Raw genomic sequence first — 27,930 nt, 5'->3', positions numbered from 1 at the left:
TCTGTGAACACTTGATACAGTTGCTAAGTGGCAACATGCTTCTGGGAGGAGGGAGAGACAGTCTGGTACAGCTGATTTGCGAGGGTTCTGAAACTATTAACATCCCGATCCAGGATAGAGAGAGTTGGCAATGTGGTAGGGGGGGAGGGGGCCCCTGATGTGGGAAGTTGTGGAGGTCCTAGTCCTTGCTGAGGTGGGGGAGGAGCTGGTGGAGGGAATCACAGGGGGGATGGTGTCTGGAATGTTTCTTTGTCTTTCAAATCACAACAGAACTCACTTAGGTCTTTGAGAGAGCGGCTTTCAATTTGTAGTTAGAGGGCTCTGTCTGAGGCACTTTCCAGTTTTCTGAGAACTGCTGTTGACGTTTCTTCGAGTAGGCCTACTGTCGTTTAGCATCTCTCACAGGTTGCTAAACCTATATTTAGACTATTTATACCAGTTCTTAAGGACCCCCGACTTCTAACTGATAGTGTATGACTTAAAATGGAATCTGACGCCATCGTAGCGTGGGGGATTACACCACCGCCTCGTAGGGGGACTATTGTAGCACTACCCTTGGACGATTGAGTCAGCAATATGATCTATATCCCTGCCCCCAATTCAATTGGTCTCTGACAGACCAAAACCATATTAAGAATACAAGTCTCAAAAAATACCCGTATCCTCACGCACTATTCAAATGCTATAGTGGAATATCAGAACATAAAGTATCAAGTTATTATTAGTTTCGTTCATTGTTTGTCGTAACATATCAGAAACGTTGATAATGTGTACTCAGTAGCCTAAGGAGTTTTTTTTGTAGATTTTTTGTTTTGTTTCGTATTCCTCCTCTGTGATTGTTGTCTATATTGCAAAAAAAAAAGGTGTGTTAGGCAATAATAGAGTGTATTTATGTTTAAGCCAGTTTGCATGCTTGCATGCATCATACAAAGGGGAAGGGCTATAGCTAGTCTATAATAGCTCATGTGGTAGAGCATTTGACTTCAGATTAATATATATATATTAATCTGAAGTCAAATGTGATATATCGCATGTTCAAATCGCCTTTAAAAATGGTTTTGTATAGCCTAAAAGCGTGAAATGAATAATTTAGTAGGCTAAATTCTATAGCCTATCATATATCCTACAGCCAAATCCAAGTAGTGTACCCTGTAGGCATGTATTTGACATGTATTTTACACTATGCCATCGTTTGATATTGTATGTCGACAGATCAAAAAACCGCACACGTACACTCGAGCATCGTGTACTTTCCTGTCTTCCCAATAGTTCGGTGGTTGACTGAACGCAGCGACGGAGGAAACCATGAGTGATCATTTTGCATTAGGATGCTGATGCTGTGTGCTGCGCACTCTGAAGCTCGCGCAGCACAGATTAGCCAATTGCGTTGTTCGCTTGGCTGTGCGCGAGGAGGGAGAGGGTTGCTGGCAGCGGATAGAAGGACCAAACCAGGCGCGGTTCGCATTCTCCGTCAGAGCCCCGCCAGCGAAGGACAGTACAGCTATCTACCCAGCAAACGACTTAATGTATGTTCTAGGGCATTTATTTGACTGAAATATACAAAGGACGACCTACACCCCTCGGCTTACTGTTATTTTCATTTAACTGTCATCCATGAGATTCTTCAGGCTTACCTTCAAGTGCTTCGTCGACTGCTTTTGAATTCCCCCTCCTCAACGTCTGACTGCGACGCTTTGTAAATATTCAATTTTTTGGGTTTCGAACTCGCTGTCATAAAACACCCTTTGGGATTTCAAGAATAGAAGACGGCAACAAAAGGACTGTACTAGCCCTTCTCTATCTCAGACGCACTGAGTACTCTTGCTATCTAGTTTAACGTTACCACTCTAACGTTAGCGAGTTAGCCACCACCATTTGGTTTGACCAATACAGCTACCTAGCCCGCAATTTCTTGATCTGAGAAATCATCATTGTGGTGCTAGCTTGTCAAATATGTCTCCCGAAGTGGAAGACAACAGTCCAGGTGAGTACCATCAATTGATGACGTGTTTATGAAGTCATCTGTATTTAATTAAAGATTGGAATTTGAATGTATGCATATTGTTGTCATTTATGTTATCAATCTGTAATCAAACTAAGTGATTTATCGATGTGGAATTATTCATTAGGTGTTGGGTTACTAATGAGTATGAGAGAATGAGAGACCTAACCAGGGGGCATTAGCCTAGTTACTAAACTATGGCCATTTGAACGAGTCTTAATGTCTCCCAAAGCACTCGAGTCAGTCTTGTTTGCCAACTGCAAATCTGCAACAAGCATAATAACAAAGTGGATTTCTGCAGCTCCAAAGTGGATTTCTGCTGCTCCAAAGTGGATTCAGTCATCCAATTTGAAATAAAGGATGCTTACCTAATGTCTTGGAGAGGATATAGCTACAGTACATGCTATCCTCCAACAGAATTTATTTATGTAGTCTAGTACCAAAGTATGCCAAAATAAATATCACCAACCACTTAACGCTAAGTTCTTTGCCAAACCGAGAAGCATAGCTTTGTGCATCTGCATTAAAGCGTGCCTTAAAGTTGCCTTGTGGAAACTCCGGATCCAAATACTGGCTTTGGGACTGATTTGTTTTGTTCTCATCATACAGCTTTGTCAATGTTACCTTAGCATCACGCTGCCTAAAATGCATCAATTTAAGTTACATTTTGTTGTAAATATACCGTTATGTTTTGTAGGCCTAATAGGTATAACCTGCTCGGCAAACAAACTCCATTGTATTAGATAGACGGATGGATTGACTCTTTATTCATTTCAGTTCTGCAATGCAATACTGTTTTATGTGGGTGTATCCTGATAAGAGCGTAACAATTAGCTGATACAATTGTGAAATCTGAGATGAAAACTTTGCCTTAGATAGTAGGCCTAGATAAGCAAGCTTAAGTTGGTGTATTCCTGCTGCAAACAACTTAACTTTTGGAGGAGATTCTAGCCTTGATATTTCTCTCGAGAATTTCACTCAAGGTCTTGTGCAATAATTGGCTACATTTGTCATTTGATGCAATGACACAGTTTACTGTAAATCTTTTTAAACACTGTCCTTAAGTGAACTCAGAGTGCACACACACTGCCCCCTGACCAAGCTGGTGTGGCCCAAGTCACTGTCTGGTCTCTTTGTTGAAATGTTGAAAGAAAGTCAGTGGGATTTCTGCCATTGGTATGTGTACGCATGTTTTCTGATCAAAGAGTAACTCTTGAAGTAGTTTATTCCCATTCTACAACCTCTCTTTCTGTTCCATCCTTCTTTTCTCTCCATTACACCCCGCCCTCTTTCCCTGTCTCTCTTTCCCTTGACCTCACCCACTGTCACTGTTCTTCCTCTCTGTCTGAATCGGTGTCCTTCCACCTCAATTCTCTCAACCCTTCTTCCACCCTACTCCCCCCCCCCCCCCCTCCCCTCCCTCTAGGGGACATCCTTCTCTCCCAGGACGAGGTCGGGATTCCGGTAGAAGAGGAGAGCGGTGGGGCGGCTCGCCCCCTGGTGCCTGTTCCTGGGGCGGAGGAAGGGGGCGAAGAAGGAGGGGGTGGCCCTTCCCAGGCCCTCAGCCAGGCCACAGCAGTGCCTGTGGTGGAGAGAGAGACCTGGACCAGACAGATGGACTTCATCATGTCCTGCGTGGGCTTTGCCGTTGGGCTGGGCAACGTGTGGCGCTTCCCTTACCTCTGCTACAAGAATGGAGGAGGTGAGCTCAATGTATTATTACGGTCTTGATACTAGAGCTCGAACAATGCAACACCGGTGCCCACACAGGTCTACAGACCTCGGCACATTGCACATATAGCCGATCCATTCAGCCACTCACGCCCACAAATGATTCCCAGATACCTACTTGTACAGGTTCCAACACCCACAGATATGCAGACACGGTGACGCGTAGACACGGTCACATTGGAAACTGAACTTTATTGCACTCCAAAGAGGAAACATGCAAAGAAGGCAGTTAGACTTTTGCTTGAGGTGACTGCAAGTTCATAAAGGTGTGGCGGGAGAGGAAAAGGGGGCGGGGAGAGAGAGAGGAGTGTGGAGACTTTAAGGGCTAATAGAGGAGGAAGACAAAGCAGGCTTGCATGGCTGTGTGCACGTAGCTCTCGCCCTGCCTCTCCCATGGAGTCACTCGAGCACAGTTTACGTCTGCTGTCCCTCCCCTGATAAACCCATGCCGTGAACTCCTCCACTGGATGTGTGTGTGTGTTTGCTGCCTACTCCCCGCCTTTCTCTCACTTGTTCCCCTCCCTCCCTCTCTCTTTATCTCTCTCTCTTTATCTCTCTCCCTCCCTCAATCTCTCCCTCACTTTCTCTCGGGCCAGAGAGGGCCACCTTTGGCCTCCATTTCTTATCTCTGTCCCTTCCTAAATCTCCTCTTAGTTAGGAAGCGTTGGAATAAAAGTGAGCTTGTTAGCGTGCATAGACTCCCTCCCCTCCTTCTGTCTGTCTTGTGACCCATGTCTCTGATACCCACCTTCTCGTATCGTGTAACAAAAGCCTGCCTCACACAGTCACCCCCCTTACCCCCCACCCCCCCCACCCCCCACCGTGCTCCTGCCCTTGCACCCCGCACACAAAGGTGCTCTCTCCCCTCCTCAGATGGAGTATGACTACACTGTTACAATGAGCGTCCTGTGCCCCGTCCTTCCCTCTGTGTCAGCAGTGCCACTGCGACGCCACGTTTCGTGTCCTTGACCAACCCAGGGGGACGTCTCGTTACGCGACAGCGGAATCAGATAAGAGTGGGCACTCGCAGGCTTTCCGGCCTTTTTACTCACGCAAACAGGGCTGGAGACAAATGGAGGAGGACAACAGTGAGATAGCTAGGTTACTATGGAGATGGAGGAAATCCATTGAGGGAAAATTGTTTTAAAGTCTCGCCTGGCCACTGAGAGGTGATTTTGAGAGAGGTGATTTGTGGAAGGGATATAAAATGCTTTGCGCAGTGCTCCATTCTGGCAGATTTGCCACACATTTCTCACCATCCTCTCTCAAATCCACTCACTCTCTGTAGTGGATCTCTTTCTATTTCACTAGGCCGCAGTCAGTCTCGCTGACACACGTATACACACACAAATGCTTCCTTATAAGGCTACAGCTATCTGCTCTCCTCAGTGAATGAGCGAGGGAGAGTAAAATAAAGAGGGAGGGGGGGGGGGGGGGGGTACAGTGCACAAGAGAATGAGAATGACACAATTACCTGAGCAGGGTACAGTAGCCAGACAGGTGATCTACAGATGGATTTTCTTTCTTTATTATCCCTGTTTTATAAGCCCTCGCTCCATCTCTTCCATGTGACCATTCCCCCCCGTCCCCCCGTCGTCGTCGTCTGAACAGCTCTCTCTCTCCCTCTCTCTCTCCCTCTCTCTCTCTGTGTGTGTGTCATACTCATGTGACTCTTTCAGCTGACTCCTCCCCATACTGTCTGCCCCTTGCTCTGTTATATTGGTATCACCCACGGTTACGTCAGTTCCATAATGAAGTAACATGCTTTGTGTGTTTCTCTAGGATTGTCTATGTTTATGTAGGATCTTCCCTTTCGGTTTGGCCCGTCTTTTTCTCAACTGGGGCTCAGTGTAAAGAAGGCCGAGCAAGCCAACAATAATGACCACAGCCTGGCCACTCATTTGCTTGCTGTACAACAGTCCAGATTATCTTTCATAAGACTCCCAGCCCTATCAGCAGTAGCTTATTCCTTTGTCCTATATTATTTCCCCCCCTTATATTATTCCTATCCTTCAACCACTCTCTTACTGTATCTCTTACTGTGTCTCTTTTTCACTCTCCGACTTTATCACGCTCTCTGTTTCTCGCATTCCTAGCTGCGAATGTCAAATGAAGTGATTGCGAAATCTTTGTCTATGGCCATGTCGTTCCACTCCTACATCTCTCTCTCTCTCTCTCTCTCTCTCTCTCTCTCTCTCTCTCTCTCTCTCTCTCTCTCTCTCTCTCTCATACCCACATTCTGTTTCCCAACTTCTTCTCTCCTTGTCACTTTGCCATTCCTCTCCCCCATCCTCTCTGTTTCTCATCCCCTTTACACCCTCACATCCCTTTTCCTCACTGAAACCTCGACGTCATCTTGAAAGACCCTAATCTGTCTACTATACTCCTGCTTGTGGCAAAAAAAAGCATATGGTCAACATCACAGTCTAAAATGTAGTTATAATGTAGCTGTGACTGGTGGGTGATGTGGTGCTGTGCTGTATGTTGTAGGCGTGTTCCTGATCCCCTACATGTTGATTGTGTTCATCGGAGGTATTCCTGTCTTCTTCCTGGAGATCGCCCTGGGACAGTTTATGAAGCAGGGAGGGGTATCGGCCTGGAACATCGCCCCCCTCTTTAAAGGTATGGTGTGCGTGCGTGCGTGCACGTTTGTGTGTGCTTGTGTGTTAATAGTCTTTCCTCCCTGCTCCTCCATTTCCCAGGTCTGGGCCTAGCCTCGATGGTTATTGTGTTCTTCTGTAACACGTACTACATCATGATCCTGGTGTGGGGTCTCTACTTCCTCCTCCACTCCTTTGCCGACCCGTTACCCTGGGCAACCTGTGGACACGCCTGGAACACCCCCAACTGCACGCTCGACTTCCGCCGCGCGTGTCACAACCACAGCGCATCGCCCGCCGCTGCTCTCTCCTCCACGGCGGATCCCTCCATCCCCGCCTCGCTCCTCTCCTCCTCCTCCCTCTCCTCCTCCCAGGCCAAACCTTCCGTAGCCGTGCTCATGTTCAACGGCAGCTGCGTGGAACCGGAGGGCATGCGATCTCCAGTCATCGAGTTCTGGGAGTGAGTAGTCCTCTTTTGCAGCCCGCGCGCCGTCTCCACGTGCACCGTTCGGTGGACTTAACCCCGTGTCGTGTCGCCCCTGTGTTTGTTCCCCCCACATGTCCCGCGGTCAAGGCGCAAGGTGCTGCGTCTCTCTGGTGGCCTGGACGAGCCGGGAGACATCAGCTACCAGATGGTGCTGTGTCTCATAGCCACCTGGGTCATTGTTTACTTCTGCATATGGAAGGGCGTCAAGTCTACAGGCAAGGTCAGACGGTGTGCGTGTGTGTGCACGAGAGAGTGAATGTCGATGGGGTCCTTTTTTAGGGGGGGTCTGTGTTAGGGTCACAGTGACAGTGTCAGAGTTACAGCGTCATCTGCCCTCGTGGTCGCTCCTGTTTGAGTTTGACTCACCGCGCCGCCTGCCTTCGGCCTTGAGCCCGAACCTCGTCTTCGTGCTCTGACCTTTGACCCCAAAGAGGCTTTAAAGTGGAGGATCAGCCTGTCTAGACTGAAACACACACAATTTCCTCCATAACCCCCAACACTTGGGTTTCCACAGGTCTTGGAGATCTTTGAAAGCTTATGAAAATATGATACGATAACAACGATAACAAGAAGGCCATGACTGATTGCAATAAATGCGTGTAATACATGCAGCAAAATAAGGCGTCAAAGCTATTGCCAACCATTGTCTGGAAGAAAATGTGCCAAAAGAGTGTGCCAAACAAGGCCTTGAATTTGATTGCACTGGTGACTGAAATTCAATTCATTCAACATTGTTAAGGGAGCAGTTGATCTTACAAATGGCATTGTAAACGATTGTCTATAGTGTCCTCTATAGTCTAACTATTGTGTGTGTGTTTGTGAGGTTGGTCCGTTGAACTTCTGTAATAAGCTTTCAGCCAGGGTCCCCATGCATACGTGTACAAAGTGTAAATCGGCTTAGCTTCAGGAGAGAATGTAGGCCTACCTGTGTGTGTGTGTTTCCATTCTTGCACATGCTTCCCTGTATGGTGTTTAGACTTTGTGTACGTCCGTTATGAACACTTGACTCATATACATACTGTATATGTGCACGCAGCCATACAAATCATTCAAATGAGACTCAACATAAGGTTACATCAACTACCATGTTACTCCATAATAATACCTATAGTAATAACTTTGTAGTTATTATTTGTTGAGAACTGTTTAGTGACACTGGGATATTCAACCAATCAAAGGACCCCATATGGAACACGTAATGTAGACATTCTGGCTGTCTTTAATCGCCCCGGTGCTATGTAATATATTGTGTATGATTACCGAGATTGAACAAAAAACTGGTAGCTGGCTAGTGCTGTCTTAGCCATCACTCGCTTGTCTAGCCGTTATCAGCCAATTACCAGCCATTATCGTAAAACAGACAATGCAACGAGGACGCTAGCTGGCTGTACGGAGCTTCCATTGGTCTTGTTTAGCTGACACAGCCTTCAACTTCCCCTTGTGAGATCCACTTACTCCCACATACTGCGCCTCGTTACACTTTGGTCATCCATACGTGCTATTTAGCCTACCCTTGAAGTACTTAACCATTTCTATGTAAGCCATTTTTTATTGCTCTGTAGTTCATGATAATGTAACCTTAATGTAAAGTGATGCCAAATGCATATAATATAAAGAAAGCTCTCATGGACCTGTAGAGTTTTGTGCCTCTAAGCCGATAAGTAACTTTCTCTGTTTGTGCTGGAAGGGGCTTTTCCCTCTGCGGCCCCCTGAGATCCAGCTGCATACCTAGTCGGCCTACACTCTGTTCTAGCCTGTTGTTGCCACGGTGAGGTGGCCCGGTACAACACTGGCTAGCAGGGGGGCGCATGAATCAGCGGAACGTATCCAGGACCCTTTTCCACTCCAAGTTTCACAAGCCGTTTCCTTTTTGTACGCATGACAGACTCGTGGTGTTGTATGCTCCAGGTCTCTAGCGGTTGAGAGCATGCAAGGACGGCCGTCGGTTGGTGGTTTGTAGCCGACGCTGACGTCCTCGTCCCTCCACCCTCAGGTGGTGTACTTCACGGCCCTGTTCCCCTACCTGGTGCTGGTGGTGCTGCTGGCCCACGGTGTCACCCTGCCCGGGGCTCTGGACGGCATCGTGTACTACCTGAAACCCAACTGGTCCAAGCTGTGGGAGGCTCAGGTACGGAGGGGCAGGGGACACCTGTCGCATGAAGAATCCGGAAGGCAGATCCTATTGGTCGAAAGCCAAAACGAGAAGTTAGATTAGGCCCAAACAATGTAGGAATTTCCCCCCCCCCCACCTTCATCTTGTTCGTAGCGAGGAATCACAAACACAATGCCATTCGTCAGGATGACCCTTCGGAATGATAAACATAGATTAACATGGCGTCATGGCGCAGTCGTGTACTGTGCACAGGTTTTGTCAAGGTTACTGAACAGGGTTAGCATAGAATGGCAATATCTTACTCAAGGACTACAGTAATCAGTAGGCTACTCTCATCCATCCTAGGCACCCCTGCAGGGAAGATCGTCTAGCCATGCCTGAGAATCTTACCTCTCCATTGTGAACAGTAGATCAGTTGTCAGTTAGTGCACGTGCTTGCTTGCATGCTTATAGTGCCACTGTGTGTTGGTCACAGGTGTGGATCGATGCAGGTACTCAGATCTTCTTCTCTTATGCCATCGGACTGGGGGCTCTGACCGCACTGGGCAGCTACAACCGCTTCCACAACAACTGCTACCAGTGAGTATGGCAAAACAATGAGCACAAGACGTCACACTGTGGCTGGAAGACTTGGTCACACTCAAGCACATAAACCTGCCATATAAACCATTGAGGTTTTGTACAAAAGAAAAGTGATTGGTTGATGCAGGAGTTAGAGGGCTGTTGGGGCTACGTCGATTATCAATGAGAACTCATTTATCGTGATAGTCAGCCAAAGTCTGTTGTCATGTCATTGTCCAAGAATTTGTTGGTGTAAGCATTCTGCAACTTTGGTTTCAACCAAAAACTCCCCATCCTTTTCCCCCCATAGGGAATTAGAAACCTGCATCTGCTTACAAGCCATTAAACCTAGTTTCAGTTCATGTCCGATTCTTGGGAATTTGATTCTGACCGCTGAAGTAATCAGTAACCCGTCGTAGGAGTACAGTAAGTGTGCACCAGTGTGTAGATGACAGGTGTGTCTGCGCGGGGGCCAGTAGAACCTATAGGCTCTATCTCACCGGAGCAGAGGGAGGGAGACTCACAACTGCTGGCTGTTCAGGGTCAGCACAGATAGCAACTCTTTCGCTTTTGAAGGCATGAACACCCTGTAGATGTTGGTCCCCCCCCCCCACACACACCCCAACTGAATGGTATCAAATACCAAGCATGCAGCTTGTCAGTAGTGTGTGTTGGTCAGGAGGACCCAGACGTTCTGCAGCTTATGTTGGTGCCTGGGGGAGGGGTGAAAGAGGGAGGGGTGAGAGAGGGAGGAGAGAGAGGGGAGGAAAGAGAGAGAGAGAGAGAGAGAGGGAGGGAGGGAGGGGTGAGAGAGGGTGGGGTGAGAGAGGGGAGGAGAGAGAGAGGGAGGGGTGAGAGGGGAGGAGAGAGAGAGAGAGATAGAGGGAGGGAGGGGTGAGAGAGGGAGGGGTGAGAGAGGAAGGAGAGAGAGAGGGAGGGGTGCCTGCAACTGGGTGATCTGTCTTCAGCGGGCAGGCGCTTCTTGCACTTCATCAGAACGTTGTTCTTTGTCATCGTGAATGCAGCACACGACGTGAAGAAGGTTCTGCGATTAGGAGGATACAATTTGATGTCATTTATGCTTGGCCTATTGTTGTCTCTTTTAGAGTGAACAACAACTAAACAACGACCCATAACTGGTCCAACTTCTGTAGACAGATCTGACTTGGTTAAGACAGCAGCTAGGATGTCTGATGCCTGCTGTGCAGATGGGAGGTCTTGCTCCCTAAAATGGCCACTTTACGAGATGTCGAGCAACAAACTTGGATTTCATTAGATCTCAGGACTTGATGTTGAGCTTGTACAGGAATTTATGGAATGTACATATTAGGAGTAGCATCAAGAATATCCCCTCGCTGGTTTCTTCCCCCTGACCTAAATAGGAAGTTTGAACCTTCTAACAGAGTCTCTCCGTTGACAGGGATGTCCTACCAAATTCCTGGACAGCTACGCTCCTCTCGCTGTTTTGCTCCTACAAAAAAGAAGAAATAAGAAATAGGGAGTCAGATGGCTGAGCGGTGAGGGAGTCGGGCTAGTAATCAGAAGGTTGCAGGATCGATTCCCAGCTATGCCAAATGACGTTGTGTCCTTGGGCAAGGCACTTCACCCTACTTGCCTCGGGGGGGAATGGACCTGTACTTACTGTAAGTCGCTCTGGATAAGAGCGTCTGCTAAATGACTAAATGTAAATAGCTGAGCCAAATGCAGAGTGCGGTCAGTAACAATCGGAGTAGGTAGGACGGAAAGCCCACATCAGGGCAGATCTCCAGGAACGTGTTGACCGTCCCCAGGTTTTGATTGTTCGCCTGCTCTCGCCACCATGACTAACCCTCTGTACACAATGTGTAGTCCTGCGACCACCAAAACGAACAATCAAGGATTCAGCCAACTCTGTACTAACCCTTATGGTAACCAGATGCACGTCAACACGCTGGATCACTTTTGAAGCTTTAGGTGCCTCTATAGGAACCAGCTGAACACTGAGTTCAGTCTTCAGTAGTCGGGGCCTGCCAAGTAGTCATGAGTTTCAAGGTATTTGCGCAGTTAAAGTGTCGCTACAGTACATTTTATTCCCGATTGTGTTTTTCCCCTTCATTTTCTATTTTTTTTTTACCACAACCACTTCCCTCTTGTTGCTTGACCTGCTTCTGATCCAAATGAAGAAAAGAACAGTTGTGTGTACCGTGTGCACACGCTCCTTGTTAAGCCCTCTGAGGATTGGGGCTTGTATCTGGGGCATTTTGCATTGCAGCAATACAAGTGTGTGGAAGCTGGTCCAAGTTAGGATGGAGCGTGGAGCTGTAGAGCATAGAGTGTGTGTGTGTGTGGGGGGGGGATAGTAACAAGTCAGTTCCAGAAGGAGGAACGCATGAAGGGGTTTCCTAAACTTGAGTGACTGATACAGAGAGACAGAGGCCGGGAGACAATGTATTGAGTTCAAACTAGTGCAGCTGTCCACTTAGAACAGTGTTTGTTTTGGTTACAAGGGTAGCCAGCCCCGGCTAACATTTACAGATAGTCATTCAGCAGATGTTTCTATCCAGAGCGACGTCCAAGCGGTGTCGTCAGCACTGCAGCAGATAATCACAGAGAAGTACGCAGTTCCATCAGTGTTACAGAGGGAGGTGCCAAGGAACGCTCTCTCTCTTTTACCAGAGGCTGAAGGCAGCACTGTTTTCAAAAAGTCAAGTGTGAACACTGCCTTACAGTAACAGGCTCCGTCTTTGTCTGAATCCAAGCACTTGCACTCTCCGTGTGATCTATTTAGAGAGGCAGTCATCTTATCTCCAGACCCCGACCTTGATGGTGAGCCTCTGGCGAGTTAGCAGGAATGCAGCCCAGCCAACATGCAGCCTCAGCAGAACGGGAGCTCTCGGGCTTCCATCTCTGTGCTCACACTCTATCGCCTCGCTTTTCTTATCCAATCGTCTCACTCCTGGTGACACCGAAGTCACAGAAGCCTTCCGGAAATCCAGGAAGTCATTGACAGCAACTGTGTCCCTTGCCTATCCCAGTATGCGGCTGACGCTCCGCCTACGGCGCATGTGCCGCTTTCCTGTTTCTCTGGAGCTCCGGTGTTCACACGTTGATTGGCACCCCCTTGCCTTAAACGAACACTTCCCGAGCTACTCTCGCTGCATTAGTCCGACACATTGGTATCGATCTGGCCATCTATCCACTTGTCCCTCCTCCCTGTCCCTCGCCCGCTCCCTTGATCTCTCTCTCCTCTCTCGGAACCCTTCTATTTACGCCTCCACCACTTGAAACAAATCTCTCATGTTCTCTTTTTTTAGATTTTGACTTTCATAGTAAAGTGCCTACTCTCTGTCTCTCTGTAGGGATGCATTTGTGCTGGCCTTCATCAACAGTGGAACTAGCTTCTTTGCAGGCTTCGTAGTGTTCTCGGTGCTGGGCTTCATGGCAGCAGAGCAGGGGGTGGACATCAGTAAGGTAGCTGAGAGTGGTAAGAACTGACCCTTCCCTCAAACTCCTCTCACCTCCACCCCTCCCTGCCTGTCCCTGACTCTGTGACTCTCTGTTACTCTCCCTGCCTATCCCTGGCCCTCCCTGCCCCTCCCTGACTCCCTGACCCTCCCTTCCTCTGCCTGCTTTTCCCTCACTCTCCCTGCCTCTCCCTGACCCTCCCTTCCTCTCCCTCACTCTCCCTGCTTCTCCCTGCCCCTCCCTGCCTCTCCCTGCCTCTCCCTGCCTCTCCCTGCCTCTCCCTGCTTCTCCCTGCCCCTCCCTGCCTCTCCCTGCCTCTCCCTTCCTCTCCCTGCCTCTCCCTGCCTCTCCCTGCCTCTCCCTGCCTCTCCCTGCTTCTCCCTGCCCCTCCCTGCCTCTCCCTGCTTCTCCCTGCCCCTCCCTGCCTCTCCCTGCCTCTCCCTGCCTCTCCCTTCCTCTCCCTCACTCTCCCTGCCTCTCCCTGCCTCTCCCTGCCTCTCCCTCTGCTGATTTTCTTCTGTGTGCTCTCAGGTCCGGGCCTGGCCTTCATAGCCTACCCTAAGGCTGTGACTCTGATGCCTCTCGCTCCGCTCTGGGCAGCACTGTTCTTCTTCATGCTGCTGGTGCTGGGCCTAGACAGCCAGGTACGACACACACACACACACACCAAAACATATTCATGCATACCTCACACATACAACCACAGTGGATTTGATAGTGGCCTCCTGCCATGCATCTGACTGTTGTTCTGGATGTGTGTGTCGAGCGGCGGGCCTTGTCCTCACTGCCTGCAGCCATTGTTCCTGACTCCTGGGCTTCAGTCAATGAGCCTCTCTGTCTGCCTCACAGAGACCCAGTTGTTCAGGGTCCACTCCATTCATCCCCTCCTTCTCTATTTCCTCCCAATCTCTCGGACTCACTCAATCCTTTCTTGTCCTTCCCCAATGGCTGTTAGAAAGGCACGTGATCCTCTTGTTTACCCCTCCCCCTGCCCCCCTCGTTATACTATTATACTATACTATATGTATGTATGTATGTATGTATGTAATGGGCCAGATTTAAATAACTGTTTCAACTGCAAAATAAGGTTTCCTCTTCACCCCTCCTCCCCAGTTTGTTGGTGTGGAGGGCTTGATAACAGGGATTATGGACATGCTGCCACCCAGATCCAAACTGGGCGCACTGCGCCGTGAAGTTGTCGTGGCGATATGTTGCACTACCTGCTTCTTCATTGACCTCTCCATGGTAACGGAGGTAAGCACCCGAACAGGTGGACAGGAGGAGGGTTGAAGACACCAGTTAGAAAGTGATAGGAGAGGGATAAAGACACCAGTTAGGATGTGATAGGAGAGGGAAAGAAGATTGGTATCATAGCTGACCAAAGCCCACATCTCTCTCTCTCTCTCTCTCTCTCTCTCTCTCTCTCTCTCTCTCTCTCTCTCTCTCTCTCTCTCTCTCAGGGAGGGATGTATGTGTTCCAGCTGTTTGACTACTACTCTGCCAGTGGGATCACTCTCCTATGGCAGGCCTTCTGGGAGTGTGTGGTGGTGGCCTGGGTCTATGGTGAGAGAAAACGAGCCCTCAGCACCTGACTCCCTGGCACGCAGGCTTGATCCAGTCAGGCCCGCCCGCTCTCTCAGTGACTCCCACATCAACTTGGCCTTCGTTCTACATGTCTCTCTCTCTGTCTCGCTCTCCCCCCCCCCCGTCCCTCGACCTATCCAATACTCTCTTCTCCACGACAGGTGCTGATCGTTTCATGGACGACGTGGCCCGAATGATTGGATATCGGCCCCTGCCCTACATGAAACTGTGCTGGTCCTACATCACTCCCCTTGTGTGTGTGGTGAGTCACGCGTGCGAGCGTCCCCATGAGTCGTCTTGTATGGCCATGTTCCCAGGATCTCCCTATCGCTGCTTAGCCCGCGCGTGTGTCTGTGTCTGTGTCTGTGTGTGTGTGTAGGGAGTGTTCCTGTTCCATGTGGTGAACTACAAGCCCCTGACCTATAACTCGGTGTATGTGTACCCCTGGTGGGGAGAGGCGCTGGGCTGGCTGCTGGCCCTGTCCTCCATGCTCTGCATCCCCGTCACCGTCCTCTTCAAGCTGGTGCGCTGCCAAGGCACCCTCCGAGAGGTCAGTCCCCGCGTCCGCCTGCCTCTCTCTCCCCGCGTCCGCCTGCCTCTCTCTCCCCGCGCGTCCCCTGGACGCAGCCCGCGTGTCCGGCGGGCGGGACTGGAGGAACGCCGCGCCGCAGTTTTTTCGTCGGTTCGAGCCGGTTTACGTGATCGGTCTGGTTCACATTGACTTAACCACACTACCATATCTCTCTCTCTCTTTGTGTTTGTAGCGTTGGCAGCACCTGACTACCCCTGTGTGGGGCCGACACCATCTGGAGTACCTGTCTCCTGAATCTGAAGCAAAGTTGTTGCCCCCTGCTGGACAGAGCAAGAACACCATGGCTTTTGAGAGCGTCATATGATCTCACTCCACCCCCCCCCCCCCCCCCCCCCCCCCCGCCCCACCAAGTATCACGAACACACAGCTGAATTCCAAACACACACATACACACAAAACTGTTCAAAAGTTTGGGGCCACTTCGAAAATGTCCTTGTTTTCCATGAAAACACAAAATAACATGACTTTGAATTCAGAATCCAGCTATTGGAATGCAAAACTTAATCATTGACGATGTTAGTTATAATGATTTTGGGAAATTGAAATAATAATTGTGTCCTTCTAACTTTGCTTTCAAAGAATCTGCAGCCATTACAGCCTTGCAGACCTTTGGCACTCGACTTGTCATTTGTAGAGGTCATCTGAAGGGAATTCACCCTATGCTTCCTGAAGCAACTCCCACTAGTAGGATTGGCTTGATTGTCTTACGTAACATGCATGCAGTCAAGCTGCTCCCACAACATCAACAGGGTTTAGATCCGGTGACTCTGCTGACCACTCCATTACAGACAAAACCAGCAGACTTTTTCTTCTCTAAATCGTTCTTGTATTGTCTGAACCTTTGGGTCTTTGGCCTGTTGTAGGAGGAAATTGGCTCCAATCAGATGCCGTCCACACGGCATTGTATGGTGGTGTTGCAGTGATAGCTATCATTCCTCAAGATCCCTTTCACTCCTTCCAAACCTCCACTTCACCGCCATCAGACCATCACATTGCCTCCATGCTTGACAGATGGTGTCAAGCCCTCCAGTCCATTTTCATTTGGTCTGCGTATCACAAATGCTCTTTGTGGAATACCTCAAACTTCGACTTGTCTCTCCATAGCACTTGTTCCGCTATCTTCCTCTATCTAGTGTCTGTCTTCTTTTGTCCATCTTAATCTTTTCCTTGTTACTGGCCAGTCGGCGATACGGTTTTATCTCTGCCTGGAAGGCCAGAACTCCACAGTCTCCTCATCGCTGTTGACAGTGAGATCTACGGCTTCTTTGTATATCTGTTTCTCGCATTGGAATAACTTTCATTTCAGAATCACAACAGACTGACGAGTTTCAGAAGAAAGCTCTTTGTTTCTGGTCATTTTGAGCTTAAATCAATTTCACTCAAATCCACAATGCTCCAGATGTTCAACTGGTATGAAGGCCAGATGTTTTTCTTCTTTAATCAGCGCAGCCGTTTTCTGTTTGGTTTTTGGAGTTTTTTTTTACTGATTAATTAACCTTTTAAAAGGAACTTGGACGAGCCAACTCAACGTGCCAGATTGGAATACAGGCCTCTGTATGTGTTAATATGTAGATATTCCTTCAAATTAGCAGTTTCCAGCTACAATTAATAATAACATTAACAACATAACCATTGTATTTCTGATCAATTTGCTATTTTTAAGGACAAAAAATGTGCTTTTCCAAGGATATTTCCAAAAACAAGGATATTTCCAAGTGACCCCTAACGTTTTGAAGTGTAACAGTGTCTTGGCTTGACCAAGGAGGTGATGGGAGCAGTTGAAGGAGGAAATGAAAGTCACACACATGCACATGTACACAGACACGCACACAGACAAGCCCCTGACCTCTGGACCAGAGACGGGACAAGAGCCTCAGACCTACTGTCAGTATCAGCTTACATTCCCCCTGCTTTCTCTTTCAACTCTACCTCTCGCATCTCCGGCCCTGGCCATCCTTTCTGTGTCAGCACGCTCTGTCTTGTCTCGTGAATGTGATGTGGTGTGGAGTATGGCTGTAGTTGTCTTGTCCTCTGATCTTCCTCTGTGTCTCTCTGACCAAACTTGACTGCATCTGTTCCAAGCCAGCAACCTCCTGATGCTGAAGGAGCGCAACTGATCAGACCGTGATAAACACTGAAGTCATCTGAATGACGGGCACTCTTTACTGCCGAGTGTGTGTGTGTGTGTGTGTGTGCGTGCGTGGGGACATGCATGTGTTGCGGACGTGTGCGTGAGAGTGCAGGTGTGAGTGTAGTTGTGGTGCGTGCGTGTTGTGAGCCAGGAAGAGATCCTACTGTATTGTGTTCTGTGTCTCAACATGGACTCTCCTTCATTGCATCGTACAAAGCAAACAGAACTTCCATTGAATGCAACAACAAGAAAAACGACCACTCCACCACTTCCAGATGTATTTGAACTAACTTAAGTGTCCTGTTGATGTCGTTGAGCCTGTAAATCAGTGTTAATATTGGGCGGATGACGAGTTGATTCAGAGGGAGAGGGATCTAGTGGTGGAGGGCAACAGAAGGAGAAGACGATTTGATCTCAGAGGGATCATTGGTACCAAGGAGTGAAGCAATAAAAGACCATGGACATTGGTACATATCAAGTTTTTTTATTTGACTCAAACCCCACAGATTTAACTCCCAATCCACAGAATATATTGACATGCATCAACTTGCATAACCCATTCAGCGGTGAATGCACATACAGTAACGCATGTTTGTAACAGATAACTTACTAGATAATATAGGGGTGGGGGGAAAAATCGAATGATCAAATCAATATTCGCATTTGAATCAAGATTCAGTCTTTTAGCGATTCTTATCAATTCACAAATGTCAAAGATTTGCAGTTTACTAAACTGCAAGAAAAACAATACATTTCAAGGTTTTGATGCTTTGGGATTGCCTATCACAGTCAAATTGAAACAAAACTAAACAGCAAACTGGAATCAAATGTAAGCATATCTTGAATCGAAATTTGATTAAAAATTGTGAATAAAAAAATCATGAATCCAAAAAAGTGTGAATAAAAAAAATCGTGAATAAAAAAAAATGTTAATCGATTTTTAATTGAATAGTGACCCCAATTATCGATTTGAATCGAATTGTGAGGTACCAAGGGTTTTCCACCCCTATTAGATAACTTAAAAGATTGCTATGCTCAAGATCATTTTTGGTAAGTAAATAGAAAGTTTTTTAATTTGTTCTTTACATAAAGATTAAAATGCATCTGTCAAAAGGTTGTTACACACAAAAATAAATCTTCATCGATAGGCTGAATAACAATGAAAAACATTTTGCAAATGCCTTCCATAAACAGTCACAGTTTTGTCCTCACAGTCAACCTCTCACTCCCTCTCTACACTTCCTCCCTTGCTATAAATATAGATTTCTAGTCGTCTAGTGCTACATTCTCTCTTGTGCTTCCCCTCCCTCTCTCTCTGTATTTCACACATACACAGGAGGACTGCAGAGACTTGTGTGATACCTCATTATTACCTCATCATAAAAAGACTGTTTCTTATGCAGTATGGCTCTGTTTATCTCTATGGCAACTGACCACTCTGTCACAGTGCTCCTTACAAGAGGGGGGGGGGGGGGGCAAGAGGGGTGGCTGAGAGGACAACCAATGGGAAGCAGGAAACCAGCAACATGAGATGAGGAAAGTGGAGTTTCCACAACCTGCTGACTCCTACTGGTCACATCTTGGTTCCATTGATCATATCCTAGACAAATGGGGATCATTTAGAAACTTGTAAGTGTCACTAATTTGAAAAACCATTATTAGTCCACATGTACATGTATAATAAACAATTACTGTGTATGAATACCCACCAGTGGACACTCGTGGTTCTCGTAGTTGTGCAAGGCTGTCCCCCCCCTCAGTCTGAGGCTGTGTAACACAGCGTCGTGAATGGTGGGGAAGAGGAGACTCTTGGGGATGGACTCGGAAAACAAGCCTGCAGTTTCCAACTGCTCCACTACGCAAACTGAAAATATTAGGAAACGAGGTTAGCTCATACACACATCAATAACAGACCAAGTCTCTGCAGTCCTCCTCCTGTGTATGTGTGAAATAGAAAAACAATTGAAAAATAGACGCTTCGCGTCGTGCCTAACAACTCCCCTTACCTGTTCTAAAATCAGCGTAAACCACGGCCTCTTGGGGCTTATTGCTTAAATATATATATAGGTAACATGTTTTAAAGCCTTAAGTGTTAAATACGTGTGTGTAGCTTAAAAAGGTTTGGACCAGCGCTGGTCTCTGTACAAAATGGTGCTATCTACGTAGGCCAGCAGAGACATGACCTTGACCCAGTTTACAGCTTTAGTTAGTGACTCTGGCTCTACCTTTCAGAATGAGTCAGATACTTTCTGGTTTTGTGGGATGATGTCTCACCTTGGCAACCTGCTATATTTATGTCAACGCCAAGCTCTCCAAAATCCTTTAATATCTATTGGAAGAAGAAAAAGGAGTTGGGGGAAAAAAATATTTTATAATGTTTGCCTCTTGGCTACTTTTTCCTCTCTCTTCTAATTTCCTTACTTGATTTCATCACGATTCTAAATGATCAAGCCTATTCTAAGCATGCAGAATCTTTGTATGCCTTCAGCGCAACAACATCTATGAATGTGACAAGACAATGTGACCTAAGAACAAAAACCAACCAAAATAGTCTCAAATAGGTGTTGGGCCTACCCTCTCTCTTACTTGCTCTTTCCCTTTATATCTAATTTTATATTTGTCACATGCTCTTTGTCAAGCCAATCAGATTACATATGCACCTCCCTTCTCAAGGATGTGACTCGTACTTAATGCCTCTCAACCAACCACACACAACCACCCCACATACGTTTTTCAGTGTCTTCACTGTGACAGTGTCTGCAAAGTTGGATGTGGAGAAGTCCAGTATGATGGTGTGTGTGTCCAGTCTCCGCCAATCCTCTCCATCTCCCTCTACTGCAGGGATGGTCGTCTGGTTCATGTCCACGGTGGTCCCAGTGTCGGAGACAGTGCTGTCTCTACTGAAAGCCCAGTTGTCCTGCCCGTTGAAGGGTACCTCGATAATGGACAGGGGTATTCCATTCCCCTGGTCTGTTTGCATGTTGTCAGGCTGTTCTTTGCCACTGGACATGTCCTTCAAGCCCTTTAAAAGAACAAAGGGAGGTTTTACACGGACACAGATCCTCTGTAACGGTGTTCAGTGTCGTGTGTGGGCCTCACCAGTTTCTTGGCCATTTTCATTTGTTTCTTTTCCTCTTTCTTTTTCTCACGCTCCGTCACTGCTTCCTGCTGCCTCTTCATGGTCAGCATCTTCTTGACGTCAATCCCGCTCTGTAAAACAAGACAACACTGCTGTCAGAGGACACCGGAGAGAGTACAAGAATGAAAGGAGTCACTTTGCACACACCTTCTCTTCCAGGGCTGTCTTGTAGAATTCTTCATTAGCATAGTAGAGGGCAGTGGATGATTGAAAGATGGTGATGCCAGGTATCTTTTTAGCCTGCAAGAATAAACGGGAAATCGGCTGTGGGTCATTCTAAGTATTGACACATTGATTCCTTTTCCCGGTGTAATGGTATAAACTTGACAGTGACAACATAGGGGTCTGTGAGTGTGTGTCTCTCTCACTTCCTCATAGGTGTCCATGTCCAGGTACAGCTCTGTCCCAGGGACGTGTCCCAGGACAGAGTACCTCGGCCTGGGAGAGCAGAAAGAAGGAGCAAACACTGAGGACTTGAGCAGACACAACAGCACTGTGTTGACACACAGAGGGTGGCTGGTCCAGACTCACAGTTGGCTCCTGAAGATGACAGTGAGCAGGGCAAAGACGATGGAGGCAATCAGCCCCAAATCCAGGTTTAGTAGAATGGTGCACACCAGAGTTACCACCCACACCATCTACGGGAGAAGCACAGAGAGTCTATTAGGCGTTTATTAAGCAGTGACTTAACAGTGTCCTGGTGTATACTATTTCTATCTACTCCTTCAATGTAGACCTTCTACAGGTGCAAGTAGCCTGCAATGACTGCATCTTACCAGATCAATCTTGTTACGTCTCCACAGAAGTGGTATGTCTCCGAACTGCTCAAACATGTGCTTTAGGTTTACAAACACAATGACGGACAGGACAGCCTATTGGACAGAGGACACACAGACAGTTAATAGTGAAAGGTGAGACAGCATTTGTGTGTCGTAGGCACTAATAGGAGAAGAGAAAATGTTTGCGGGGGGGGGGGGGGGGGTTACAGGGGGTCGGGGTGCTTGAGAGTTACCTTGGGCAGTTTCTCAAACAGTGAGCCTATTTTCAAAATGATAATCAGCAAAAAAGCACACGAGAATATCCCAGCAACCTGTCAAAACCCAAGCGACACGTTAGCCGAGAATCTGTGTGAGCCCTCATCGACGGATTGTTTGTAAAAGTGGCTGCGTCTCCAAGTGTGTGTCTTGCCTGTGTCTTTCCTCCGGTGGTCTCCTGGACCAGACTGCGGGCCATGGAGCAGGAGATGGGGTAGCACTGGAAGAACCCCCCGACTGAGTTACTGAGACCCAGAGACAGCAGCTCCTACGGAGGGCGGGAGAAGAGGGGAGGTGAACACTGCACATGTGGAACCGCACGACAGCACGTGAGGTATGGCCAGAGAGGAAGGCCCATTCAAACATTTTGTTCACCCAAACATGGTTTGTAATCATTTTAGTAGGAATGTGAATTTTAAAAAAAACGTTCCCCTAAATGGCAACGTGTTCTAATACACAGCAAGTCTCGTGTTCATATTCAGAACATGTTACATGAAGCAGTCAAACATGAAGTTGCGACTAAACATTAACACAGACAAGTTACCAACTATGTCAACAGCTACAGACTGTTCCATCCCTTTTTCTTTCCATTCGAACACAACTCTGTCAGGGAGAGAGTCTGTGTGTGTGTGTTTAGAAGTGAGCGAGTGTTACTGAAGAGAGAGCAAGTCAGTCTGTATGTGTCAGCGCATATCCAGGAGTGGTAGGATGCCACCCCACAGTGACAGTGTGACTAAGTGTGATGGTACATGCTAGACACGGTCTGACATAAAGGCTGGATGAGTCTGGCTGTGCTGGACCTGTACCCAGGTTACAATGCAGCAATCACACTTAGTCGTGGTACTGTACAACTCTGCAGATGTACAGTATTTGTGTGTTTTGTGTATGTGAGTGCAAACGTCCATGCAGGCGTGTGTAGACCGAAATAGGGACTCTGCTCTGGCTCATTCTCTCTCTACCTCTCTCTCTCTCTCTCTCCACCTGTCTTTCTCTCTCTCGAAAGTGTGTGCATGCACCTGTGTGACTGTGTTTGCGTTGAAGGCTCACCTGGTTACTGTCGACCTTGTAGCCATGTTTGACGCCAAACGTTTTGCCCAAGGAAATGACAACGGCGTAGCCCACGACAGCTATGGCAAACGCATCGCCTATTAAGTCTGGGAAGAGACTCAAGTCAGGGACCCCAGGGGCATTCATCCTGGTGGGGGAAAAGAGAAAGGAGAACAAGGATGGGAGAAGGGGGTTGGGAGACAGGAGAGATGGGCAGGGTGGAGTGGTCCAGGAGAATATATGTTACGTGGGTGAAAGGTAGATCAGGATGGTCATGACTATGACCTCATCATTGTCACTTCTCGACACTTTGTGTTTACACATATACACATCACAGCAACGTGCTGTTAAAGGATATCATGATACCACTGATACAGAACAAGTATGCATGCACTGACAGGCGTCTTATAGTTCCTTTTCATCTGTTGTTTTACACCAGGTGGTGGCTTTAGTGGTCGAAAGACCTACAGTATACTGACACACACTAGATCACACACACACTAGAACACACACACACACACACACAGTACACCTCTTCCTAGTCTGATCTGTTTCTATCTTTCTCCAGAATAAAGAATCCCTGTGCCCTCCTACTGTCTAGTTCCTTAGAGATCATCCTGACTCAGGCCTGTGTGTGCAGCACAGTACAGCAGGATAAGGCCAGAACCTGATACTGTATCAATCACTTTGGATCCACTGAACACATAACTACAAAGACACAAACACACTTGAACTTACCCGCTGGGTATCAGTCCCACAACACTAATATGAAAGTTCTCCTTAAGATGGGTGTAATATGATATAATTGTTGCTCCAATGACCTGTTGGAAAGGAAAGTCTGTGTGTCACTATCTCTACACAATATGCTTCAAATACCTATGTTGCTCAAGATAAGGGGATGTCAAACATTAATTGGGCCAAGTGTTTCCTAAAGCTCCTTATTGTTCCCCAAATCAGTAGATCCAAGAGAATCCTTTGCTCTGCGTGTGCAGCAACAGACAGACAACGGGAACAGAACGCCCTCCAGTGGGTACTCAATCACCGAGCGTCGCAAAGAACGCTGCGCCTGGCCATGGCGCACCACCAGTGCCGGTCCTAGCACATTTGGTGCCCTAGGCAAGGTTTACCCCTGGCGCCCCCCCCCCCCCCCCCCCCTCCACCAAGTCAACGGCCCAAAATTACCAAAGTCCATATTACCCAGTGCACACATTTTTTTTAGGCCAGCAGAGGGCGCCAACCACAACACCGACTCATGACGTGCCGCGTTTGGCGCTCTCTGCTGGTAGCGCGTTTGAAACTCAAGGACAGCGGGAAGGTTGATTGAATTGGATGCCCTTAGGGAATTGCCATCCCCCTCTTCATGCCGCCCTAGGCGGCTGCCTATGTCACCTATTGCACGGACCGACACTGCCCACCACTACGCTCGACAGTGTCAGACCGAGGCCGGGGTCAGGCAGAAGCGGGGGTACGACAACCACTGTTGAGGTTGCGCTGTCTCACCTGGGGAGGTCTGGGTCTACCAACCATCCCGAAAGAAGGGGGTCTCCCCTAAGAACACAAGCCCCTGGCCCAAGACGGCAGAGGCAGCTTCCTCACTGCCTCACTGACATTGTTCTGGGGTGGCGTTTAGTAGTCACGGATGGGAAACATGCTGGAGGGGCCCATGTAACGACGCCCCTCTTGGTGCCCACTATGCCGTGCGGCAAGAACAACTCATTTCCCGATCTTGGTTTTCTTATTTCAAACGCAAATCGGTTGGCTGTAAAGTACGGCCCCTTCGGCCAATCACGTTTGCTCTTTGACTCCGGAGATGTGGAGACTGGTGGCCTGTTGTACTTTTCCGCATTCTTTTGAGTCAACTTGTCATAAAAAGCTGTGCCATTTATAGGCCTATTGAGTTTTCGCCAACGCAAACCACACATCAGAACATTTCAACTTCATACAGTCTCACATCTGCGAGAAATAACTAGGGTATACCCGTGTTAAAGGAAGGGTAGGTACGTTTGGTAAAACTAACAATTTTGGCTAGAGTTTGAAATGATACAACCCCAAATATTGCAAAACATCCCTCCCTTCAAAAATCCACTGATGCAACACAGTCAAATTCATAGAATTTTTTTTTTTGCAAACATGAATCAATCCAAACGGCAAAGTGCTGACCACATCTCGGTTTTGCACGCATCAATGCGTCAGTAAGCACTTGTCACATAAAAGTGATAACGTGCCATCTTTAACCAGCTTTGATGCTGGGTCTACTTAATAATGCGTGTATGGTGTGGAAAAACGGAAAGGTACTTATGGACTTACCACTATAAGTTCTATAGGAATGGGAAGAGGCAACTTTTTGCTATAGTAGTCATTGAGTTCCTTGACCACAATGAGAATGGGCGCTGTCACCAGGCTGGTCACAAGAGTTCCTATATTAGTCTTGGGGAGCAGTGAGCAGATATTCACAAAGGTCTGGGGAAAATGGGAGGAAGACGGAGAAGAAGAGACGTTTGAAACAGCATCACCGACGACAGGACTGACACACTCAAATGCACTTGAATCGTATTGAAGGCTGAGCTAAGACAGATAAAAAACATTTGAGCATCAGCTTTCAGGTCAAAGACAAAACACAAGTTCACCTGACTGTTTCCTACCAAGAGTACATACTGCAAAGTACAAGCTTACTTCAAATGACAGAGAGACAAGTGAAATGTTAGTGGCGTGAGTTTGTGTCCACCAAATGTGCATGTATGTGTATGCATACTCACATAAACTTGAGAGAGCGGTCCATTAAACTTAGGTTGTTCAACTCCAAATATGTATTTGAGCTGTGCAAGGACCACTTGGATGGCTGCAGCAGTTGTGTAGCCACCAACCAGAGGCACCGAGAGATATGTTGCCAAAAAATCAAACCTCACCAAGGCTAGGAGAATCTGGGGGAGGATTGGGAGAAAGAGAAATGGCCAATTTGCTGTATGTAGTATTCGGTGTTTTGTTTGGGCCAGTAAATAGATATAAAATGAGCTTTGATGAAAACACACCTGGAAGATTCCCACCAGCAGACTGAGAGAGGATGCCACCTGTACTCTGTAGGCTAACTGCATCGCTGTATCTACCACTGCAGTTCCATTGGTCCCATTGTAAGTCATGAACTTACTGTTTACTGCCAACCTTTCTGTCACACTGCCAACCATAACACTAACCACCGAAAATGTACCTTGGGTATAAACACACACATAAGGATACATTTGTGCATTAGCATACAATACATTTTAAGTGTCAGCATGGCTTCAACCATCACTTGCCCTTTTCAGGGTGAAGTCCAGGGTCCTCTGACCAGAATGTTAAAGAAGATCAATTCAGGGGCACGGTGGGTGGTATTTATTGAGTGAGGGTGGTGTAACCTTCCTCAGTCCCCATGTCCCACCCTTCACTTTTTCTCCCCCACCCTCCAACTCGTTCTCTCTTACCTATGGACACATGTCTGGAGGTGCCAAATATAATGTAAACCAGAACAGGGTAGAAGGACGAGTACAGGCCAGTCACAGGAGGAAGGGATGCCAGAAGCGCGTAGGCCATACCTTGAAGAGAAATACATTGTATTACTCCATGGACAGTTTAACACATTTTTAACAACTAGATCACTCAATTAAATGATGTAAGAGGACTGTACCAATGAATTTCATATGTAATTTGATTCAGATTAAGTCGATCTCTTATGGCGCTTTTCCACTGCATGGTACCAGCTCAGCTTGACTGTATTAGCTATACTTTGTTTTCCACTGCTGATTGTACTTTCTCGGTGAAGCTAGTCATCATATAGCAACTGAAACTGCCATAAAGTTGTCTCCAATGCAACACACCCAACTCTCACTATATCCTTTCATTGGCAACTGCAGGAATGTGTGTGCTTCAATTCATGTGGCGTTTTGCGGGTTGACATTTACGTAATAAAGTTGTCCAGTAAATAATTGTTTGTGTGTGTGTATGTGTGTGTGTGTGTGTGTGTACAGACGGACCCTGAGGAAGGTGCATGATGCCCACACTGATGCCCGAGATGATGTCTCCCATGAGGTTCTCCCTGATGGCGTATTGGGGGAGCCAGGCCAGGATGGGTATATAGCTCAGGAAAATGCTCTTCAACCTGGGCACTGAACATCTGACACCAGGTGGTAAGGGGTGGTGGAAGGAAGAAGAGGGTGAGGAAGAGAATGAGAGAGGAGAGAATGAGGGAGGAGAGAATGAGAGAGGAGAGAATGAGGGAGGAGAGAATGAGAGAGGAGAGAATGAGAGAGGAGAGAATGAGGGAGGAGAGAATGCGAGAGGAGAAAATAAGAGAGGAGTGGAGAGAAGGGCAGGATGTGGAGATGTGACAGAAACACTAGTCGTAATGTAAGCGGTGCACAACACCTCTTTTTGAGAAGTGAACATTTATTTCTATAGTCCCTCCACACTTAATTAATTTCAAGTACACACATCCTGTCCTGGCATCATTGTTAGGTGATCAGAAAATCGAATGTCTGCGCTAGGCTGGGATGCAAGCCAGTACTCTCCTGATCCACAGAGGCTGCCAGGGTCCCATTAAACCAGAGAGGGCTTCACAGGCTGTGATCCAGGGTACTGTAAACATACCAACTTAAAAACATGGTCTCGACTCAGGGCCGGCCCTGCCTCGACTAAACCATACCCGGTTTGGACATTTCTCTCCTTCTTTCTCTCATTCATGATCTCACTTCCTAACTTCCTCTCTCATCTTCTTTCCTTTCTCGTCCCATCCCTATCGTTTGATGAATTGCATAATATAATAGACAGCACAATCCAACATCAATTGAAATGTGTCCTTTATGTCAACTCAGTCTCGCTACTCATTCAATTTAACTTACAAAATGTTCCTTGTTGGAGGTAGCCTAAACCTATGTAGACATTCAAATTGAATGAGATAATAATATCATTTTTGTGATGTTGCATTGTCTAGACCTCACGCTCTGATGTGGGAGACATTACACATTCAGCACCTCTACTTCCGCTCGTAAGAAAAGTCCCTCTCTTACCTCAAAGAATCTTTCAATTGTTGGCGCAGGGGGGGTTTGTTGGAGTGTGTCCTCTTCCGGGCTCTCTCGTCCAGACAAGGTTCATCCAGAACGTCTCTCTCCACGTAAAACTCTTTAGTCCCCTGCGCCACCATGGTCAATCTGTCCTGGTTCTCCTTGACTTTATCTATCTATAACTACAAGAAAGATTGCTGCAATGAAAATGAACAGATCTGTTAAGAAGCTTCTCTCTTTCACAGGTGTTTGTCCAGGTTGGTTGTCTGAGAACAGTGAATGAACAGGTGTGACGGTCCCTCCCCTGTTCTTATGAGGGAAGACACACACACATTTATACACCCCGCCTCCCCATACAATTGTGAGTATATGTTTTTGTGTGATAACTTGATTATTGACCTTGGGAAAACTCCAGCATGACTCAGCACACAC

The 27,930-nt window shown here is 47.4% G+C and overlaps 2 protein-coding genes across 2 annotated transcripts; one reads left to right on the top strand and one right to left on the bottom strand.

The window, feature by feature from the left end:
- Positions 1-222: 222 nt before the first annotated feature.
- Positions 223-15,422, top strand: LOC146251618 (sodium- and chloride-dependent creatine transporter 1). The gene is made up of 14 exons (XM_084680359.1): positions 223-1,984; positions 3,429-3,704; positions 6,224-6,355; positions 6,436-6,793; positions 6,908-7,040; positions 8,814-8,948; positions 9,409-9,512; positions 12,833-12,957; positions 13,470-13,582; positions 14,052-14,192; positions 14,399-14,501; positions 14,684-14,784; positions 14,902-15,072; positions 15,287-15,422. The coding sequence occupies exons 1-14, from the start codon at positions 1,954-1,956 to the stop codon at positions 15,416-15,418; spliced, it is 2,055 nt and encodes a 684-aa protein (XP_084536485.1). The 5' UTR covers positions 223-1,953; the 3' UTR covers positions 15,419-15,422.
- A 3,326-nt stretch (positions 15,423-18,748) lies between these two features.
- On the bottom strand, positions 18,749-27,638 carry LOC146251617 (solute carrier family 26 member 6-like). Its single transcript, XM_084680358.1, has 19 exons — positions 27,505-27,638; positions 26,473-26,612; positions 25,924-26,034; positions 25,495-25,670; positions 25,222-25,386; positions 24,773-24,925; positions 23,204-23,286; positions 22,466-22,613; positions 21,573-21,686; positions 21,397-21,474; positions 21,161-21,256; positions 20,916-21,022; positions 20,753-20,822; positions 20,532-20,624; positions 20,345-20,455; positions 19,974-20,267; positions 19,520-19,574; positions 18,955-19,109; positions 18,749-18,845 (listed from the first exon to the last, which is right to left on the bottom strand). Exons 1-19 carry the CDS (start codon positions 27,636-27,638, stop codon positions 18,819-18,821), a joined length of 2,310 nt encoding a protein of 769 aa, XP_084536484.1. The 3' UTR covers positions 18,749-18,818.
- Between the last annotated feature and the right edge of the window lie 292 nt (positions 27,639-27,930).

The sequence above is a fragment of the Hypomesus nipponensis genome, chromosome 18 (assembly GCF_054491055.1).
Source record: "Hypomesus nipponensis isolate SF chromosome 18, ASM5449105v1, whole genome shotgun sequence".
NCBI lineage: Eukaryota > Metazoa > Chordata > Actinopteri > Osmeriformes > Osmeridae > Hypomesus > Hypomesus nipponensis.
This window is presented reverse-complemented; position numbering and strand designations above follow the sequence as displayed.

Coding starts and splice junctions, on each gene's coding strand:
- LOC146251618 (XM_084680359.1), top strand. CDS start 1,954: ATGTCTCCCGAAGTGGAAGACAACAGTCCAG. Junction 3,705..6,223: donor CTGCTACAAGAATGGAGGAG/GTGAGCTCAATG, acceptor TGTATGTTGTAG/GCGTGTTCCTGATCCCCTAC. Junction 15,073..15,286: donor GCCAAGGCACCCTCCGAGAG/GTCAGTCCCCGC, acceptor TTGTGTTTGTAG/CGTTGGCAGCACCTGACTAC.
- LOC146251617 (XM_084680358.1), bottom strand. CDS start 27,638: ATGGTGGCGCAGGGGACTAAAGAGTTTTACGTGGAGAGAGACGTTCTG. Junction 19,575..19,973: donor CAGTGAAGACACTGAAAAAC/GTATGTGGGGTG, acceptor TTCTTCCAATAG/ATATTAAAGGATTTTGGAGA. Junction 18,846..18,954: donor AGAACCACGAGTGTCCACTG/GTGGGTATTCAT, acceptor CCATTTGTCTAG/GATATGATCAATGGAACCAA.